The sequence below is a fragment of the Doryrhamphus excisus genome, linkage group LG9, assembly GCF_037039965.1.
Source record: "Doryrhamphus excisus strain RoL-2023G ecotype Guam linkage group LG9, RoL_Dexc_Guam_v1.1, whole genome shotgun sequence".
Lineage (NCBI taxonomy): Eukaryota > Metazoa > Chordata > Actinopteri > Syngnathiformes > Syngnathidae > Doryrhamphus > Doryrhamphus excisus.
This window is the reverse complement of record NC_136365.1, coordinates 14,884,697-14,906,583: the sequence shown is the minus strand read 5'-3', so window position 1 is coordinate 14,906,583 and position 21,887 is coordinate 14,884,697. Positions and strand designations below refer to the sequence as shown.

Genomic DNA, 21,887 nt, shown 5'->3' with positions numbered 1-21,887 from the left:
CCCACAGTTTAGTGTTTTTTAGTGGTAAACAGATAAGGAAATTTCTCCGGGCTGAGGACAGCTTAGTTTTACAATGGCCTTCTAAGTGTTGTGACAGCTCGTACAAATGTAGCACAACCATGAGAAACACTTGTAAAAAAAAAAGAAAACGAGCACTACAAAGGCAGGAAGGGATGCTGGTAAAGAAAAAAAGTTGGATCAAAGTGTGTATGCATGGACTGGAAATGATTTCAAAAATGAGAAATTACAAAGTTTTTGGTAATAATATTTCCATCATTCAAGGCATGTGATTTGGGTGAATGACAGGCCAATTAATATGCATTTACAATACTTACTAACAACACGCCTAGACGGCTGACAAACCCACTAACAACAAGGTGTGACACCATAGAAGGGGCTTGTGGCTCCTGAAGCAACAACTCTTGACACCGGCGTGTGTCTGGATGTCACATAACATATTATTGTCACGGCAAAGCATGTGTGTTGATACACACACTTTGGTAAGGTGAGGTATTATTGTCACGGCAAAGCATGTGTGTTGATACACACACTTTGGTAAGGTGAGGTACAAAGTATTTGACCTGAAATGTTTCACTTTTCTACTGTTTGCAAAGACCAACCTCATGTTTAGAGACAAACCACCTACAAGACAGTAAAGCTATTAAAATGCAAATTAGACATGCAAACACATGGGTTAGGTTTCAACTCCCCCCGTCCCCCCAAAAAAGACTATGGGATCCAGTAAGTGGCTTAGGAGGGAAGCTGTCCCTGCTGACACACCCCATGTGATGTGTCTAATGCTGGTCAAGTTGACTTTTACATTAGAGTTTGCCGCAATTACCCTACCTTAAGCAGAATTATTCAGAGTTAACCCAGGAAGTGGAAAGTGACACAAAGATACCAACAATAAAACTGATTATTTGCACTTTGTTTCAATGCCTCAATAGGCTTGTTTCATTTACTGTCCACCCCAATTCCTCAGCCCTGGCCAGGGAACTACCTCACTTCCTCTTCCTGCTTCCCTCAGAGGAAGAGAGCAGAGTGGCGCTGCAGTGGCCGCTGACCACCCCGTCTGCAAAAAAGCCCTGCCTTCGTTTGTTCCTGGCTAGATAATAGGTGGGGAGACAGCCAAGACAAACAATGGCTCCTGGAGGATTTGTGTGTACACTCCAAACGTCCTCACTCACAACGGTTGAGGTAGCTGTAAAGCCACAAATGTTTAACGGCGACCATTTTCAACCATTAAAAATAGAAAGGTTCCGGACCTTGGCGATAAGGGGTGGTGTTCGTTATTAATTCGCTTGAAAAGGTTTGACGAAAAATGAAATAGGAAATAATGTAAATCCAATTAATCCATTATAGATACCCAAAATTATTTTATTTATCATTGACCCCATGATGGGTTATTAGTAGCTATACTGGTGTAACATGTAGGGTTCTATGTGTAGGCAGTCACTTTTGTTGAATGATACAGTACCGGACAACCGGACTAGTTTGTTACATGCAATACAGTCAAACAGAATCATACCAAAACTGGGGAATTCATAAACTGAGGTTTGATTGTATGTGAAAAAGCTAGCTAGCAAAACTACACCATGTGAAGGCACTTAGGATCAAAGCCCACACAATGAGGTGAAATAACTATCAGGGGAAAGGTATGATAAAACTGGCACGGTTTCTTGTTGCTGGGGATGAATGAAAACAAGTGCACATGGCTATGGAGAGTATAGCACTTCCTAGTTAGCCATGTGACCCCGGTGACTTTAAGATCAGAAGTAAATGAGCGACCCCAGGAAAAAAACAGCAAGGTATTTCCTGCAAACAGCCACTTTATGTTATAATAGAAACTGCATTTTTGACTGTTTTCTGGATCAATTAGAATCACCATTTGGATAAACTCATATACTGTATCAAGTCATGACCACGTGGTCACATGTGATGTCTAAACCAATGACGTCCACTCAGAGAATATAATACATTTGTTCACTCTCTCGTTGCAGAAGCTGCAAATCTATTAATCCCTTGAAGGCTTTTGGAGAAGCTGGATGTAAGGGTCATACTCCAGACAACAGTTCATCCCTTCTATTCAAAATATTAGCCGTACGTTTGTGTATGCTGACTGTACTAGAGGAAAAGAATGATGAGAGCACCTATCAGAGCATGACTAATGACAGCCATGCTGGTGCTAATAGGGATTACATTACAATCTCCAGTGACTTTTCCCACTGAATTTATTTAGCATAACCAGTGAGCCAAAAATCACAGCTGCTCCGCGAGAACTTCACCAGCCCATTCTAAAATTAACCACTGCAGGGTTTTTTTCGCAGCTCTAAACACCAGCTTCTCCTTGTGCTCATTTCGACTCTTCACCCCCATCTCTTCTCTCTTTCTTCCTGTGGCAGGAAATTCGAACAATCACTGGCCAAAGTTTTTCCCTCCATCGTCGGAGGCCACAGGGATCTGGCCGCCTGGCTCGGTCCTGTTCTGAATGCTCAGATCCAGTGGGACTTTTGTTCAAATAAAAGGATGCTGCCTCTCCCACCTCAAAAGGCTCTGCTCCAGACACGGTGAACTGAGAGGTCAAGGGTCTGAATATAGTTATCATTGCGGCTTTGAAGATGGCAGATAGAAAAGAAGACTTGACTGACAACTGTTGGGAAGCTTATCTATAACCCAACAGGTCTCGCAGCGACAACGGCAAACCCCTGAAACAGTCGGTTGGGAGGTGGGGGGTTCTTATCAACTTCAGACTCTTTCTCAATGAGCTGCCAAGTGTCTCTAGACATGAGAGGTGATAAATAAGACAACATGGAGTCATGATGCAGCCTGTGTACTTCCATCATCTCAACATACAGTCATCGTCTTGGCCTTCACATGTCAAAATGTGTAACTCAATTCTATTTTCCACCAAATTTTTCTTTGGAATTTTTCATACCAAGGGTGTCTGAGTCTTATGATTGACTGGCACAGTTCAATGCACTCTAACGTCCAAGTTTAGGGTGTTTAGCCAAATCACAATGAAATTTGGTACACACGTTCAAGGGACACAAATTTGAGCAAGACTGACTAAAAAAACATGGCCGCCATCAAGCAAAACATCACGTTAGCATCTTATTATCCATATGTCATTGACCATTTGACTAAAGATTAGATGGCTTTTTGAGCACAACCAATAGGGGGCACCAAAAATGTCTGCACTGTTTGTCACATTTGCTAAATAAATATAAAATATAAAATATAAAATATAAAATATAAAATATAAAATATAAAATATAAAATATAAAATATAAAATATAAAATATAAAATATAAAATATAAAATATAAAATATAAAATATAAAATATAAAATATAAAATATAAAATATTCATTCATTTTCTACCACTTTTCCTCGCGAGGGTCGCGGGGGTGCTGGAGCCTATCCCAGCTGTCTTCGGGCGAGAGGCGGGGTACACCCTGGACTAGTCGCCAGCCAATCACAGGGCACATATAGACAAACAACCATTCACACTCACATTCATACCTATGGACAATTTGGAGTCGCCAATTAACCTAGCATGTTTTTGGAATGTGGGAGGAAACCGGAATATAAAATATAAAATATAAAATATAAAATATAAAATATAAAATATAAAATATAAAATATAAAATATAAAATATAAAATATAAAATATAAAATATAAAAATGCCTCAAGTGCATGAAAAAGAACAACAAAGATACCAACACAGTCCATGGACACATACGAATGCAAAAAGCACAGCTGGCCCCAGATGGATCATCACTAGCAAACCCCAATAGACACTAAGCCCCCCCCCTTCTGATGACAGATTTATGTTCACACAGAGGGGCTAAATCCTGGGGATCAGGTGACTGAGCGGATTCAAAATTATAATAAGCTCTTCCAAAGTCAGGTGCCAGTCTACATATAGTTGATAAATATGCTGTTTGATGCCGGTTCCTCCCGCAAAAGAGGGGGGTGACAACGTGTGTCTTCTCACGGGATGTGAGCGAAGCCGTGTGCCAGCTGGATGTGAAATCCTGCAGATAAGGCCTGGGCTCGCTTCCTGTTTCACAGAGCAGACAAGCTGGAGTGTGTTCCCTTCAGTTTGAGCAACCACAATCTCACTAAAGCAATTGAAACACCAAGTCCAACATGTAGCTGAGGTTTACAAGGCAGTCATCACTCATTGTTGCTATTATAAACAATCTAATGATGATGCCATGATGTCTACAAGAAGTGTTTTGCAGTGTGTGCCAGAAGGCTGCTGTTTCACATCATGTCCAAAGGTAGCTGATAAGGATTTTGCCTTAAAAAAAACCACACAAATCAAGTCAGGCAGCACAGGAGAAAAGAGGATTTGATACAGCCTCATCTCCTCTCATTAGCTGAAAGGTTGGCTGTGGGGCACACTTGAACACAACGTAGTATTAAATGCAGTGGCACACAAGGTCGCTATGGACTGTAATGAGCTCAAGAGATTTTAGGGAAAACGCAGCAGCGCTAGAAGACAGCTTTATTTCAACTCTGAGTCATGAAGCGTATTGCTCATGTTAACCCGAGTGCGCAAAAATGAACATTTGACGACATAAATTTGAAATAAAAAGGTAAACAATCAGTAATATAAATCAATATATGCATAGTTTGACTTAACGTGTCAATTGTTAAACGGTTTGAATGTGAATACTCGAGTAGAAGGGTGACGCAAACCTGTGCGTAAAGTTAACTTTGACCATATCATTACAGTAGAAAGATCATCTAGTTTAAATAAATAAACTAGGCATTCTCTAAAGAATGTATTTCCAAGCGTTTGTGGTTGTAATTTCCAGAAAACTTACGTGTAAGTATCATTTTTTTTCTGCTTCTTACTCCAGCGACGACTTTTGAATCCACAGTCAACGCGAAGCCAGCATGATTAAAATCCAGAGACTTATAAAATCGGCTGCAAATGTCCTCTTCGCCGAGAAGGACACAGTAAATCCATGGTTAGAATTTGATTTAAACAAGAAAAAGTACAGTCCACAATTTTAACACTTCGCGCTGCGCGGCTTTGCTTGAAGCGTTCTATCCACGGTAAGAATGTGAATGGGAAGAAGAGTGATTCAAGCTTTTGGAATGGTCCGACTGTGCCGTGGCTCCGCCCCACACACCCACCCCGCGGCTCTCCACCTGATGGAAGGGGCTGGAGATAAGACGGTCCGAAGCAGAAAGCAGGGTTTTTACTGATGACTGTTCATCACGCACTGCACGCCTTCGCGTCACAGCACATTGGCTTTACTTCTATCCTGACAAATGTGCTTTAACAGCGGGCATAAAACAGAAAGTGCTCCTCCTGCATGGTCTTGAGTGACAAGCAGCTTTCCTGTTTGCATAAGATTAGCGAGGAGATAGACTCGCCTTTGTGAACTGAGACGCACGTACACACCACGACCCCTGTCACTACATGGAAACACCTTAGGCTACCTTTACACTAGTACGCGGAGGTACTTTCTTAGCTTTTTACGCAAAGGATCTATTTACAAGGACCATCGAGAAACCCCCCAAAACTGAAGGGTCTGTTGTCAGCACATCTTTAGAAACTTAGCTGACCCAGCAAGAGCTTTACATAACTAAAACTCTGAAGGTGTGCAAATGTCTTGCTTTTTATTGTTTGAGACTACCAGTGTAATATTTAAAACGAGGGAACTGTCCATGCAACAATCTGGATATATTGTATACAATTCGCTATTTTCGCTATGCACTTTAAACAACAATACTTACAATTCATTTTCTACCGCTTACCCTCACGACTGTCGCGGGGGTGCTGGAGACTATCCCAGCTGTCTTCAGGCGAGAGGCAGGGTACACCCTGGACTGGTCACCAGCCAATCCCAGGGCACATATAGACAAACAACCATACACACTCACATTCATACCTATGGACAATTTGGAGTCGCCAATTAACCTAGCATGTTTTTGGAATGTGGGAGGAAACCGGAGTACCCGAGGAAAACCCACGCATGCACGAGGAGAACATGCAAACTCCACACAGAGATAGCCGAGGGTGGAATTGAACTCGGTTCTCCTAGCTGTGTGGCCTGCGCACTAACCACTCGCCTGCCGTGCAGCCACTACTATATTTATTTTCAAATCTGCCAGCAAGCAAATTTGTGTTTTAATTCCTGTCATTACAAAAATAATGATCTTTTATTGTAACGGTAATATAAGATATACATTTCCACACAATGTCTGCAATGATATAAATGATCAGTGAACACAGTGTTGCTCACCTTCTTCACTAGAAGGGGTAAAGTTATGGGGAGAAAGAGCTGCTGCTAACTCATCAGTTGTTAAATCTGGTCAAAAAGGGAAGGACAACTGATTTAATAACGCATGCTAAACATTCACCTGCGTTGGTTAAAAGGAGTGTACATGTAGGCTAACGCAACATGTTAGCTTACTTCATTGTGGACATTAAACAAGTTCATTTCCACAACACACTGACTGACTGGCTACAAAAAAAACCAAATAAAACTGGTCACATATTGACACCCTTTTTGTTTGTGTCTCTTCTCTCACTTTTCTCTCCCCTTTTTTGACTTCCAGACTTTACTATGCTCAGGTAACATTTGTACTCTACTCTGCCGCAACTGCCGCCTCAAAGGCAACAGTTCTGCAGCTATCAATGTCTGAATAGCTGACAACACAAACGAGTCGCAAGACAATTATGTCGTGCCAACAGTCAAGCATGGTCATGGTCTGAGGCTGCATGAGTGCTACGGGCTGCGGTTCATTGGGGGAAACATGAAGGAAACTGGGTAACATGATAAAGAGCACAAACGCACCACAATGGTGACAAGCGCCTTGTTGAGGTGAAGGTGATGGATTGACTCCCCACCTGAACCCAATGGAGTTCCTGTGGGCCACTAAGTTGTGCAGTACTCAAATCTGTCTACACAGAACACTCAGCAGTGAATATCTTCTTTTTAGAGATTTTAGACCTGTTTCTTAGTTTTGTGACTACAGCTGTCATGTAAAACAACAGACAAAAAGACACAGACAACCGCATGCAATGTTCACCAAAAATACCAAAAATAAGGCAACAAGAGGAAGTTCTCTTATCCCCACGTACTGGAGGTATTCCGATTATTATTAATACCAGTCATGATGTGCTATACATATCATTATATTGACAGTTACTATGGTACCCATTATGTCACTGTATGGTCATATCACCTCGTACTTCTGTACCTGACAAAAATAAAATAAATAAAAATTTTGAAAAAAAAGAAAAAATTCAAATAAAAAAACTTTAACTAAATTAGGAAAGCAGGAAGTGAACAAATGTAACAGTTACTGATTGTAAAAGTACCAGATGGAGGGGTAGGATTGTGAACTGATTATGTGATGCACTCAATTGTAATCTGATGCATGTTCAAATGAAGTAAAACCATTACCATTACCATTACTAATGACTAGATTCATGGTAAAACTGTACACTGTTTGCTTAAAATATATGCAGGATTACAAATAGTAACAAACAAACATGGGTGAAAATACAACCTCCGTAGTTGGCGAAGACAACTATAGTGACACTCAGACATCTTGTTGGCGCTTCATGTTTATTGGCTCATACCAGAGTATAAATGTGTACGGCTCTGTCTTATTTGTGCGAGTACTTGTACACAGAATATTAAACTAAATACCTTCAAGATTCCATCACAACACAGGTGGCGGTTGCAAAAGGCTACATCATTGCACATTATTTATGACTCATGCATCATTTGGATGGGAAACACGTTGGCTCCTCATATGTTTTGCATTTTAACAGATGAGTCGATGCACATGTTTGTGAAGGGGGGTGGGGTACACGGTATTCTTTTTATCTGGTCTAATTCAAAACAGTGTTTCATACGCAATGCCATTGATCTGTTTGTATATTCATTTTTGTCATGCATGCAATGAAACCTACAATAAACAGAGCTTAAGGGTGAAATATATATGTATATAAAACACAAGCATTAGAGGTAAACATAGGAAATCTGTGCGACACGAAGGAAAGCAGCAATATAGTTGTGTCTGGGAGAGAAAGCTCAGGACCAAGAGAATAAGCAAAGAGAGGAAGGAGAGATGAAGAGAGATTACCAAACAAGGCCAAATCCCACACTTACAAAACACGACCACCCAGAGGCTGCACCCAAAACTCGACTCAGATCTATACCCTCAACTGTGATGGGTCAACATAGCCTGCTTAAAAACTGAAGGGGAGGGGAGTATGATGAAGCAGTGAGAAACTTACAATAGCAGCTTTTAATGTATGACTCTATTATATATAGCCCATATGAAATGCATACTGATATTATCCATAAACAAGAAATGCAAACATACTGTATTTTAATCCTCTTTGCAATGTAATCTACCATAGAGTATGACTTCCTAAATTGAACAGTGTCATCTCATTCAGAGTTTATATGCCTCTAAAGCAGGGGTCTCAAACACACGGCCCGTGGGCCAAATGTGGCCCGCAGGACACTAGTTTGAGGCCCCCGCCTTGATATGAAAGTTTAATGTTAGTGCGGCCTGCGCAAGTTTGATATGGATGCTGTATGGTATCATGTACCCAGAAAAAATTATTACGTTTGATTAATGTTCATGTTAAAGGTTAAATAACTGTTAATAGTTAACCTCCCTATCCGTGTGGAAGTGGTTAGTTTTTGGCTATTTAAGTTTAAAGAAAATAACTTGAAGGCTACCGTTTAGGTCGCTAGCTCTATAGTTTGCGAGTTAGCATGTGTCTCAAGACCCTGCAGTTGCGCAATATGTTGTAAATAAAAAGAGTATAAATGTGACTATAGTCGTGTTTTGTCATGTCTACAGGGCTCTAATAATGCTTTGTTAATTTTAATCTGAAAAAAATAATTTGTCTACCCACCAACTATATGTGGTTTCTTAAGTTTTTATTTGCCGTTTTATTATTATTATTATATTTATTTATTACTGATTGATTGATTTTCTTTATGCCTGATTTGTTTATTTATTTTTCATCTTATTTTGTGCAGAAAAATAAAAATTAAGATATTTGAGAACAGTGGAATGTTTTATCAGAGCTTTTCTTGTAGAAAATCGAAACCAAAGCAAAGTTTATTCATTTTTCTGTTTTTAATAAATGCGTTTTTTTCGGTTTTTTTGGAAAACCTGATGCGGCCCAGTCTCGCCCAGACCCTAGCTCCAGTGGCCCCCAAGTAAATTGAGTTTGAGACCCCTGCTCTAAAGTCACAAAAACCCAACATTGGGTATGGTATCACACAGAAATATCCCAACATTAGCCCATAAATACGAGACTTCCTCTAGAATTAGTTACAGCAGTCTGCATTGTCACTCACAGTCGTAAAAGTTTATGAGCAGGTAACTTATTTTTACACTTGTATGACAGTTAGGAATGTTCAAATGTTACATAACACATTGCCTGTACAGTTGATAAGGATATGATTCTGATTTGAGTAGCCCTGTAAAAGATTATTTGTATTTTTAACTACTTCCGACAGAGGAAATTGATGTTAGCGAATCAAAAATGTCATGGGATAATATTTGTAATGTCACATTTTGTGTTCTTCCCATTGAATGGAGGATATTACAGTGAGGAAATGTAATAAATGTTCTTTGGAAAAGCCCCGGTGTTAGAAGAACACAAAGCATGGACATACAGTATCTAACTGTGGTCAGTTTGACATGCATGTCCTCTGTACTCATTGCTGTTGGCTGCAGCATCAGTTGTAGGTTGTAAACTTTACTGTGTCACCTCTGACCCGCTGATACACAGAGGGACAATCTGGAGAGAAGGAAAATCAGGAAAGTGAGCGTGTAAAATGACTTTTTAACTATCTACTTCACTGTAGTGATGATAGGAATGCAGTGGACGATAGTCAGATTGCATGGAAGGTAAAAAAGTAGAAAAAGAAAGATGCAGAATGTCTCTCCATCCCCCCCACATTACTTGAACACCTCCTTCTGGCTTGCCTTTAGGGGTGTACGCTCCTCTTCTAACCCCAAACAATAAGGCCAGGTGAGGGTCAGCGGATGGATGTGTCAGTCCAACACACACAAACACATGCACGCACACACACTCCCAAGGCCGTGTCAACAAAGGCTCACTAAAGAGATAAGAGAGTTATGGCTTAGCAGAGGCTGAGATAAATGTAAGTAACTATACCATCAGTCATGTTATTGTGCAGTGTTAAAATTTCCTTAACTGTCAAGATAATACTGTTAGGTAAGAGTGTGTAATGCACTCCTACTTTTACTGATACTGTGACAGGTAATGACTTGAACTGATGTGTGTCTGTGAGCTTCAAAACAGGAATCTCCAAAAATAACCCATCTGTACTAGATTAGTCCTCTATTACAGATATTGTAGTGACGGAGAAATAGATATGCGTCTATGCACACAACAATGATGAGGACAGAGACGAGCTTGGCTTAACCCCCCCCACAACACAAGTACACAAACAAAGGAAGTGCGATGCAGACAGCGACCCAAATGCCTTGCCGACACCCTCTCCGGGCTTTGATGGACGGACTAGCATCACAATGGAGGCTGACAAACACACACACGCAGACTTATGTACACAAACAATAGATGAATATAATCGGCTGAAGCTACAAGTAAAAACTAAAAAATTTTTTGTCAGAACACACTTTTATCAAGTTGGTGGCGGCATCACTAAGGGTGTATTCCCAGTATGGTGCAAGAATGAATAAGAAACATGAGGAAAATGGCCTCTGCGCGAAGTTGTGCAGAATATTTGCTTTGTGTGAGGATAATGGTGATGGAGTCTTGAGAATGTGTTTGTTTGCACGTTCACCAACAAAGCACATGGCAAATTTCAAACTAAGTGTTTTTGGATTTCTGGACTACAGTGCAACAAGTGCCACTAGGGAAAAGACAGGAAGCAGAACTGGAGCTAGCAGAGATGAGAATGCTGAAGTTCTCATTGGGAGTGACCAGGATGGATAGGATCAGGAACGAGTACATCAGAGGGACGTGTAGGGTTTGGTACATGTGGTACATTGATGTAGCTTATGTAGCCAAAGCCGGAAGAGGCGGGATATAATGCTATTTCTACATTTGAATGTTGTCGTCTTCTGCAAATTGTCTCTCTAACTGCTTACATACACTTATTTGGGTCTCTGGACGGGGCAACCTCACCAAGGAGTGTGAAATTACACTTTAATGTTAGCTGCCTTTGCCAGAAAATGTGTCTTTTATGCTTGACATCACAGCTAATTGCATAAGATCACCCTGACATCGAGTTTCTCCGCCCATGACTTATGGGAGCCGCCTGGTTGAAGCTCTGCCCGGTCTTTTCGAGCGAGCGACTATGCAGAAATGGATTCATTTTATTTACAATTGTCAGTCATAATGGAGGCAGTTATATCCCAAGGGAATGAACAGGTCTCGGTCCAACTGTTTGGGTTGATCTGTGTTTGGTGGACTTGATCAATCAGACGTACAAGCAGAACAAAGTGATTATGCTGGCTGAATGATTAATCAGGCTCTGGCTCGAAACAAACCCGATATCCCGCGAGAACTAACCACTGCAGATGTAAATTCTCAAACAAATATTTCCCTCATGTTACAAATCCAAAACCTTGAGCATTACTATCCAAATTTTGTCTGATAAAAGCACAACCATATGTGGCTCTCGCTTATCCTTGGCGCCCTGACAAAGGCAGAGAAGATTATTGGCCCACAGTTGGGTGTAAATGCTTAAGCAAACAATGTGAAAGTTGACCTACACACACAAACCCAGGCACTGAACCACGTGCGAGGACATGAGTCCACATGTAGTTTGCATAAACTCGTCATCTTGTTCATTACATTCATTTTTATTTTACAACGGGACTTGAGAGAATTGAAGAAATACACTTATTAGAAGTTATCTACTGTTAAGCCCAAAAAACGACTCATAGAGGCACATTATTGCTTCAATTGAAGGGTGGGGAGACCAGAGTACGGATAGTTCAGTTTAGGCAGGAAAAATCACTGCCTGAAGGCGATTGTGAATCATTTGGGAGAAGCTAGAACGGGATTTTGGAAAAAGACAGCTGGGATTTTAATTATTAACAGTTTTATTTGTAGGCCTTGTGAGTCAAAAAAGGTGTGAATGCTGGTTCATTATCAACATTAGGTTGTATTTTCACCCATGTTTGTTTGTTAAATATAACATAACATAAAAGGAGTTAAGTGTATATGTGACTACATTTGTAAATAATTGCAAATGGTGCATTTCTCTGGAAACTAACCGAATACTGGCGTAATTGTTCATGATGCCAAGTGTAATGTGACAGTTTGGGGCCATGATGTTCCACCAGGATATTTCCAAAACCTCTCTTCGGAACAAATTAGGCGCCATTGAATCAGTCTTTCCAAACTGAACACACCCATTCATCAAGCAATAATGAAAAAGACAAGAGTATGAATTTGTCATGCTAAATAAATTGTTAAACCAGGCCACACAACTACATCACACTCTATTATTAATAACACCTGTCTAATACACTTTAGTGGTTCTGTCTTTTAATACACTAGGAATGTGTTATCCTTGTTTCCTATGAGACTCCAAATGAATCAACACAAACACAACAAATGGATTGGTTGTCTTGTAAAAGTCCTGTGAGGGGTATACTTTAATCGGTGGTGATGTCATGTTGACTTGAATGAGGGTGGAGGTGGTAAGGTGGCAAAGTGGGAAGGAAAAGGCAGCTGGCCCCTGCAGCTGTATGTGTGTATGGATGATGAGGGTAGTCATCGGCGAGCATATGAGTGAAGTGGTGGGCGTATACACGGTGAGTTTGTCGACTCAGGGGTGGGTTTTTGCATGAAAACCCAGACTTTGAGTGCCTCTCCTCTCAAAATATGAGGGAAATTTTTTGATGCCCATTACCTAGGACTCTGGGGACACATATTAGTGTTGGCACATCATAAACAAGAAAAATGTATGCATTACTGTGCAATCTGCACCACAGTTACTTAACACATTCTTTAAGCTAACCAGCCAACAAACAGCAAAAACAAAAACATAATACTATATCTACAAGATACTAATAGTATTAGTATACTATAGTAATAACTATGATATAATCCAAAAAAAATGAAAAGCGCAAAAAAAGGCCCAAAAGTGGGCAGTAAAAATGGCCTTCATGCTACTGTAGATATGAAATATGGGGGAAAAAATGGTAGAATTCCTTTCCCTGTCCACATGCATTTCTAGCGTCTTTCCTACATACATAGAGCAAATTCCAATGTTCCATATGTTCATTCTTTCTCCATGCAGATCTGCCCGCGAGTAACACAGGAAGTCCATTCTTTAGTCTTGCCTGCCCTGACCTGCGACCTCCCCTGACCCGTTACGAGCCATGTGACAAAGCACGCAGACATCTAGACTGTCATGATAAACACAAACCAGGTACAGCCTGGAGATCACTGTCACTGATCCAGGGTCTTCCATGTAAACTTGCAAAGCAGCAGCATGGAGAGCAATGCTTTGTTTTTTTTTGTGTGAATGATAAAATGGGAGTGTTTTAGTGCAGATCAAAAAGGAAAGACATACAAAAACAAGTTGTGTCCAAAAAAAAATATATATATAAATTTAATACAATCGAGAGGACACTTTTAAAGTCGCCTGTAAATTGTTGTGATTCTGCGTCACAGATCACGCAAGGGCTCAGGGTACTTTGATAGTACCAGGAAAATGTTGTCATTCTCAAATGAGAAAGGGCTGTTGGCGAAACGGGTGGAGAAAAGTGTCAACCGTGATGTGTGATAGAAGAGTTTCAGCTAAAATCAAAGGAAAGAAGAACTGAAGGTAGCAGAGATTAGGATGCTGAGGTTCTCACTGGGAGTGACCAGGATGGATAGGATCAGGAACGAGTACATCAGAGGGACATTACATGTTAGAAGCCTTGGAGATAAAGTCAGAGAGATCAGACTGAGATGGTTGGGACATGTCCAGAGGAGAGATAATGAATATATCGCTAGAAGGATGCTGCGTTTAGAGCTGCCAGATAGGAGCCGTAGAGGAAGACCAAAGACGAGGTTTATGGATGTAGTGAAGGAGAACATGAGGGTAGTTGGTATGAGAGAGACAGGGTTGGATGAAGGAGATTGACTTGATTATATTAAATATACGTATTATTATGTGACTTGTTATCCAAACGAGATTGGTTAAAAAAATAGAAATAATAGAGAGACTGTAAATGCTTTTCTTCATTCCTCATTTTGCTTAGTGTGCAAGTACTATAAGTCAATCCTTAGGCAAGGAGCTGTACAGCCTTGACCTGTTAAAACAGAGATGGGCATGAAGCTAGCAAGATAAATGCCTTGCACATGCAGAAACTAAGATAAAAAGTCAAGGCAAATTTTTCTCGAGCTTTCCTGACCATATTGACAAATGTGAGGACATATTTACATGCTTGACATACTTTTCAGGTGGCTTTAAATAAACATTGACCAAGAGAGAAGGTTTTTGATATAATTACAGCTTGGAAATTCTAAACTATGTGCAGGAATCTAAGGAATTTGGTATCATAAGCCAAATACAAATAAACAGCTTAAATAAAGCTACCTGTGAGTAAGATGTAGGAGGACTCTCGCCATGAACGGCAAATGAAAATGAACCTGAATAAAGAATATCCAAGCTTTTCCTGACATAAAAAGTGTGTAGTTTGTCTTAAAAGTTTATTTTCCAGCCCAAGTAGTGCGACTCATTTTCAGACTCTCTCCTATGCATTGACACAGTTGGTTTATTTGCCGAAGGAGCTAATGGCCAGGGCTTGTGGGTGAGGATTTTTAGAGATGAGTAGCTCCTTCTGCTCCTCGTTGGTCCCCTGGGGAAGATAGCTCAATTTCTGTGTATGTACGGAAACTAATACCGTCCAGCTGGAGGCTGGCAGCAGTGACCGAGCCTCCATATGCCTAGCAGATTTTACCCTCAATCTCATCGATGACCTTTCTTTTGTTTACACACTCTCCCATATCTACATGAATGAAGAAATGGGAGTGGACAGGAAACATAAAACAGGGAACAGAATACGTAAAACATACGGCTTTGATGCTCAGCATAATGACTCACTTTTGAATCTGGGGCCGTTGCGTTTCTAATAATACTGTGCTATGCAACAAGCCTACAGTGTATCCTTAGCTTATGCTGCTTCTGCTGTATAAAATAAAGGCTTGTTTTAGCACTTGTGCCCTATAGGCTTGAACCATGTCCAACTTGAGGCTGAGAAGGTTCTGTTCTGTCATGCATCTTTTAAATTACTCTGATTTGAAATGCTATGCTGGCTTATACTGCAAGAATTCTTGCATTTTATTTGATTAAGAACCACAAGATATCACGGAAATGCATGACAACTAAGGAGGTTTGAGACCTCAAACCATGTCATACAGTGTTAAGAAATACAATACAGTAGTACCTCGGTTTTTGTTATTAATTTGTTCCAAAAGGTCAAATAAAAAACAATGGCAAACGCCGAGAATGGTGGCTTCACGGCATGTTTTGATTCGATATATCTAGGTTGAATATTGACAGTGGCGTCATTAGGCCTATTGGGAAATGTTCTTAAGCCCCCCTAAATAATTTTATATTTTGTATATATTTTTTTCAATTGATTTTTTTTTACAAAAAAAATCTCCTATTAGGAAATGTTCTTAAGCCCCCCTAAATAATTTGATATTTTTTATTGATTTTTTTGAATAGATTTTTTTTACAAAAAAATATCTTATTAGGAAATGTTCTTAAGCCCCCCTAAATAATTTGATATTTTATATAGATTTTTTTTTCAATTATTATTTTTTTTTTTACAAAAAAATCTCTGACTAATTTCATATAATAGGGCAAAAGCAGGCTAATAAGCAAGCCAATAAGCAGGCTAATACTAGCCTACTACTACTACTACTACTAATTCAAGACGAATAATGATGATAGTAATAATAATAGGCTAATTAATAATATAATAAATATTATTATATAATTGATCACTGTCCACTGGACAGAATGGTTGCGGAGTTTGAGCAGCGGTATTGCAGTGTAGATTGTGTGTACTTGTGTACATTTAATGGTGGCCTAAAACAATTGAGTTGAGTGGGAAAGTTATATCCCGGTTCTTCTTTGTTTTTTTATTCATTTTTTTATGTCTACTACATTCATTCATATCCTGTGCATCTCCAGGGGGCTAAGCCCCCCCCAGTCCCGATATTTTTTCCACAAAGTGTGTTTAGACAAAATCAATAGAAAATGATTTATTTTATACTCTGGATTGGAAGTACCTCCATATTACCGAGTTACTGCTCATTCCTTGCCGACTTCTTCCACTGCAGACGCTAGCCTGGTAGCTTCAACCAAGCCTCCGGGCTTCTGCTCTGCCCCTCCCCCATCCTTTTTCCAGACATGAGAGAGCTACAGCTCCATTACAGTCTACATCGATATCAACAATATGGTTTATTTTGATTTTGTACGCAAAACAAATATTTTCCCCAAAGGAATAGGAAATTCAGTTAATAGAGAATAATTATAGCTTTACATTTAGAAAACAATGCTAAATAATTATAAATGATGAATAGATTAATCTTGTTGTTGACACAGACTTCCAGTGTATCCTGATGAGACCAAATTCCATAATATTTCTCACCTTCCTTGTCAAACTGATAGCATTAGGAGCTTTCTTTGGTTTAATTGATGGCTATTTAGCAGATGCAAAACTGGGGCACATAAAAATCGAGTATTGACTGGTTTTGTAAGTTTACCCCGTCTTATGAAACAGTCCAGAATGTATTTTGAAGGTTTATTTTAATAGAGATTTGGTTGATGGAAATCAGCATTTGATACCAGAACACACTGTGGCTCAATACTTGGTGGAGAAACTCCTGTTGGCAAGCACAGAGACATTTCTTGTGGTTGGTCGGTCTGTGAAACCACCCCAAAGCAGAATGTTCCCACTTGCATCTTTGACAGTAAAGATGGTGCTGCTGGGGTCAACATTTTTCTACCGCTTTTAAAGTAAAGTTTAATGCCAGCGAGCCCATTTTTGTTCTCATCTGATCAGGGGCCTTCTTAAAAACGGGGCCCGGGGAGATCTCAATCAATTACAGCAAAGTGTGTTACTTAGGTTACTAATCGTGACTGTGTTCTCTACTCCCCTTGAGATAATTATCCTTCTCCTTTCTTGTAATTCTGGCATCACTTTCCTCAGAATCGTCTTTAACCTTCATCATGAAATGTGGCATGGATGTTGCAATGTTTTATATTACATTCTGTCTCTCTCAGTTACAAAACCTACCATAAAAGTTGACTGTTCATGTCTTAATGGGGGTAAACCTGCAGAAATCAGCAGGGGATTAAGTACTTTTCTAATTTCCTCTACTGAATAGGGGCCGTTTTTGACAGAAAACAGATGTATCATACCCAAAGTGTTCATTCATTTTCTACCGCTTTTCCTCACGAGGGTCGCAGGGGTGCTGGAGCCTATCCCAGCTGTCTTTGGGCGAGAGGCAGGGTACACCCTGGACTAGTTGCCGGCCAATCACAGGGCACATATAGACAAACAACCATTCACACTCACATTCATACCTATGGACAATTTGGAGTCGCCAATTAACCTAGCATGTTTTTGGAATGTGGGAGGAAACCGGAGTACCTGGAGAAAACCCACGCATGCACAGGGAGAACATGCAAACTCCACACAAGGATGGCCGAGGGTGGAGACAGCAGCATTTCAACCTAAAAATATACAATACAGTACAAAAAAAATTTGCGCTTATAAGCATTCCATAACCATAACCATTCTTCACCGTGGTTTGCATTCATTTAGTCATATTACTTCCACAATTCAAATTCTAAAACTATACATACAGTTGACAAAAGTAAGACGCCAGAAAATATGTAAACATTCCATTCGTCTCAGACCTAAAGAACTATAGAAACCCCCTTGCTGCCATATGTGCAGGGAAAATGGCTTAAAGGCAATGAGGCATGTCAAGTGCAATCATATAGACTATCCTGCTGAAGCATTATTCACCCACAGATTTTGAACTTGATCTGCCAAACTGTCACCCGCATGAAGCAACAGAAAAAAAGTTGGCTTTTCAAGCTCACGTTTCAGTACATGGCTTTTTATTACTTAGGAAGGACCTCTGAAGTTGTTCACATGACAGTTATACTGAAGTCTGTCAACGACAGGAAAAGATCTTGCGTGTTTAGTGCTCATAAAGTTTCAAATGACTGACATACACAAAATAATTTAGCCGAAAGTATCAATTTTGCAAAGCTCTTTGCCCTGTCAGGATTGGTCCACAGTAGTCACGTTTACATGAAGAGTTTTTCTCTTTCCGAATGGAATCTTTGCGAATGACCTTTCCGAAAACAATGGTAAATATGGAAAGGAATATTTCAATCTCATCTACATGCGCTGCTATAATCAAACAGAATAGTCAATGGGGCATAAAACATAAACATCAACATCACGTGATACCGACTTCGCCGAGTTTTTCTTTCACTTGTTGGAATTTTTCATTCGTCCAATCTTGAAATTAGTTTGGATCAAAAACAAACTTTCCGCAGCAGTCCAGTGGCGATTGCTTGCCTCCATTTTTAAAACTGAAGAAAGTCTCGAGCTGCGTGTTACGTCATATCTGAGCATGCGCTGAAAGAACACACCCGGGATGAATTTAAACAGGAAAAGATCAATCTTGCTAATATTTTATAATTAAACTCGGGATATGTTTTATGTAGATATTTATTTTATTTTTTTAAATAAAACTGGACTTGTGAATGGCGTATAGAAGGGTTTAGATTCTGTTCCACAGATGGCGCTAATGCACACGAAAGCTGCTTGCCAACCGCCAATAAACAACAGAAGAAAAACACGCCGAAGAAGAACGCACCCTGACAAATTTGCATTTGAGCAGGTACAAGATACCTCAATCGGATTGGGGAAAGGAATATTCCACCCCTGTGAATCCAATTATATATTCATTCGGATTGGCACTTTTGTGTATACAAAAGGTTAAATTCCTTCCGTTTGAGCAAATAAACCGAATGCAATTGGAATATTTGGGTCCATGTATACGTGGCAAGTGACGAACGCTGACCTCAACCACACATTGACAAAGACAAGGATTATGCCTGCAAGAACTGGACATTGTGGCTGACACTTCATGCTTTCGGGGGAGACAATGGAGTTACAATTCCAATGTCCGATGAAAGGTCAGCAGCAACACCAACTTAAAGGGGGAAGGTCAAAGTGTCCGGTACACAGAGATGTCTCTGGAGAGCTACAGTGGTGTCTATTAGAACATGATGACTAGCTCTCCTATAAGAACAAACCAACTGTCAGGCAGGATTAGCTCATAAACATCCTGGAGTAAATTTGACCAAAAGCCATCGGGGCACATGAGCGCCTCAAAAAGCAACAGACACAGGAAATGAAGGCCCACTGAAGAGTAAACAAGCAACATACCATGAGATCAGGCACCCCGAGAGGCAGTTAAGTCACCAGAGATGAAGCCGCTTTAATGGGGCACTAAAACATGTTGTTGGTACCCATCTGGAAAAGATTCTAACGGAATGTGACTGTTTTCCATCTAATGACCAGTGACGAGCCCTCACGGCATTATCGAGACACACATCCGCAGTCTTGTTGGATGCCGCGACATCACAGATTTTTGGTTACTTCCTTTACTCCGAAACATGAAATAACCTCTGACAGGTAGTCGTTCAACGTGTATTCAGCTATTAAGATGCCTGTGCTGTCACATTTCCATCATTTTACTGTATTCATAGTCTGACCTCAGACAGTCATACATCACATTTGGACATTGATGGAAATACATTAGGGAGGTCCTATGTACTGTATACATTTGTTTTATTTTAGGATGAGTTGCTTCTCTCTGTGACTCACTTAGTCAATAAACAGCTAACATCTCTCATAGCAGCATTCTGCTGACAGGACCAAAGGTGTAGGAGAGACAGGCTCCAAAATCTGTGGTGTGAAATGCAAGCCATTCTCAAGCAAAAGCACAGGAGCAAATTCCACAATGTGTGCAAATATTTGTGCACACCACTTTGGGAATCCTAAATTGTGCTGAATTGTCAGTGTCAAGGATCTGCAGTGAATTGCCAGTGGGTATTTAAGCAGGGATTGTTTTTCCAGCTTCTATCTGGATGTCTATGTGCTTGAGGGAGTGGAGAGTTTGCCCAAATCCTCACAATCACATTGCTTTCTAGCTGGAGTGAGGCCTGAGTAGTGGGTAGGACAATGGGAAGTCAAGAGCGTGCATGAAGTGGGCTTCTTTTGAGCTCACTGAAAAGTGCTCCACATCCCACTTAAGTGATGATCGTGATTTATTCTATTTCATTACATCCATCCATTGTCCTCTGCTTATTTGGGGTGGCGTCTCAGCTTAAGCAGAGAATCCCAGACTTCCATACCTGGCTGCTTCGTCTAGTTCATCCCAGCAGATCATGAGGTCTTGTCAAGCCAGTTGGGAGACATAGGGCTCTAATTTCATAGACCAGCGCCAACGTGGTGTGGCCAGCGCACTTTGAAGGCGAGAAGGTTTAACATAGCTGAGTGTAATCTTAACCAATCAAATGAACGTGTGGGACACGTCATCTGTTCGTTATCTGACAGTTACATTAAACACAGCATCACGCTAATCCAAGGATCTTACTTATTTTCCACCAGCCTTCCTTTCTACTCAACATCGGCAAATAGGAGAAGGTATATTCGCGGTATCTCCTCCTCATCCTCCTTGAGAAAAAATGTACAGTAAAAAAATAATCTTACAGCCAGATTTTAACCTTTGGCGCCAAGCTGAAAATATGGACTCCTCCATTGGTGCGCCGCCACGCCCATCTCAGCGTAGTCCAGTCTATCAAATTACCAAATTGGCTGTGCACAGTGGTGCCCTGGACTAATATCTCCAAGCCTTTATGCTACAACCTACTAGGAAGTTCAATCTTCACAAGTACAAAGATCCTATAAGACATAATAAATCAAGACTTTGTCATCAATAAAACATAGAGGAGACTTTTAAAGACAGTTACAAGTTGGATTGAAGGACTATGTTAAAAAGAGAAAGTGAGAAAAGACTGAAGGATAAGGAGGTTTTGTCTGAGAGTGTGTGTGTGTGTGGGGGGGGGTGCTTAGAAGGAAGCCAAGTAAACAACTTTGGCGTGAGCTTGCTCGAGTCACTGAGTTTAGCAAAACATTCCAAGGGCTTCGAAACAAGCGGCCTTGTGAGTGCACAGCAGCAGAAACAAGGGGGCTTTAAATCACTGAACAGGAACAGCGTTGAAGGACTTTAATTCAATCATAAATATCTCTAAAGAGTGCTCACTACGCCCAGATTTAAAAGACTAATTAAGTGACGACCAGGACAATCAGTGCAAATAACATGGATAAACATAAGCAGAAATGATACACTCCACATTAAAAAAAATGCATCTCTAATATATAGGACCATACCAAGAAGCTTCAATCAGACATTGGCTAAACATCTAAATTACTGTCGGTCAAGAAACATTTCATGTTCAAGTGTGGCTGGATTCCCTCAGGAGACACATGCCAGCATCCTGGCCTACTTTTTTGTTTCCTCATGACTAGCTGGATGCAGGCGCTATCAGAGACGCTAAGCTGTTATATGCCTTAATAAAATAATAATAAGTTTCTTTTTATAGACACAAAGTAAAAGGGCTCGGCCTACATATGAAAGCATCCTGAAATGGGACGTGCCAACAAGGGAATTGGTGCCTCGAAACGCAACATCATATTCAACACAACGACAAAAATATCCAGTTCAATGACTCCTAGTTGAATTGTTGCTGGAAGAGAAGCAGGAGATGCACACAGTT

At 40.3% G+C, this 21,887-nt stretch overlaps 1 protein-coding gene across 7 annotated transcripts in view; it reads right to left on the bottom strand.

Annotated features, from left to right (window-relative positions):
• The window catches only part of dlc1 (DLC1 Rho GTPase activating protein), a 93,402-nt gene that overhangs the window by 18,592 nt on the left and 52,923 nt on the right, over positions 1-21,887 (bottom strand). The window contains exon 1 of one of the 7 annotated variants that reach the window (XM_058091632.2): positions 4,836-5,108. The exons of the other annotated variants lie outside the window; for them this stretch is intronic. Within the exon in view, the coding sequence (XP_057947615.2) occupies positions 4,836-4,848 (13 nt within the window). The 5' untranslated portion in view covers positions 4,849-5,108. Of the gene's footprint in view, positions 1-4,835; positions 5,109-21,887 lie in introns of those variants that run through there. 7 annotated transcript variants of the gene reach the window in all.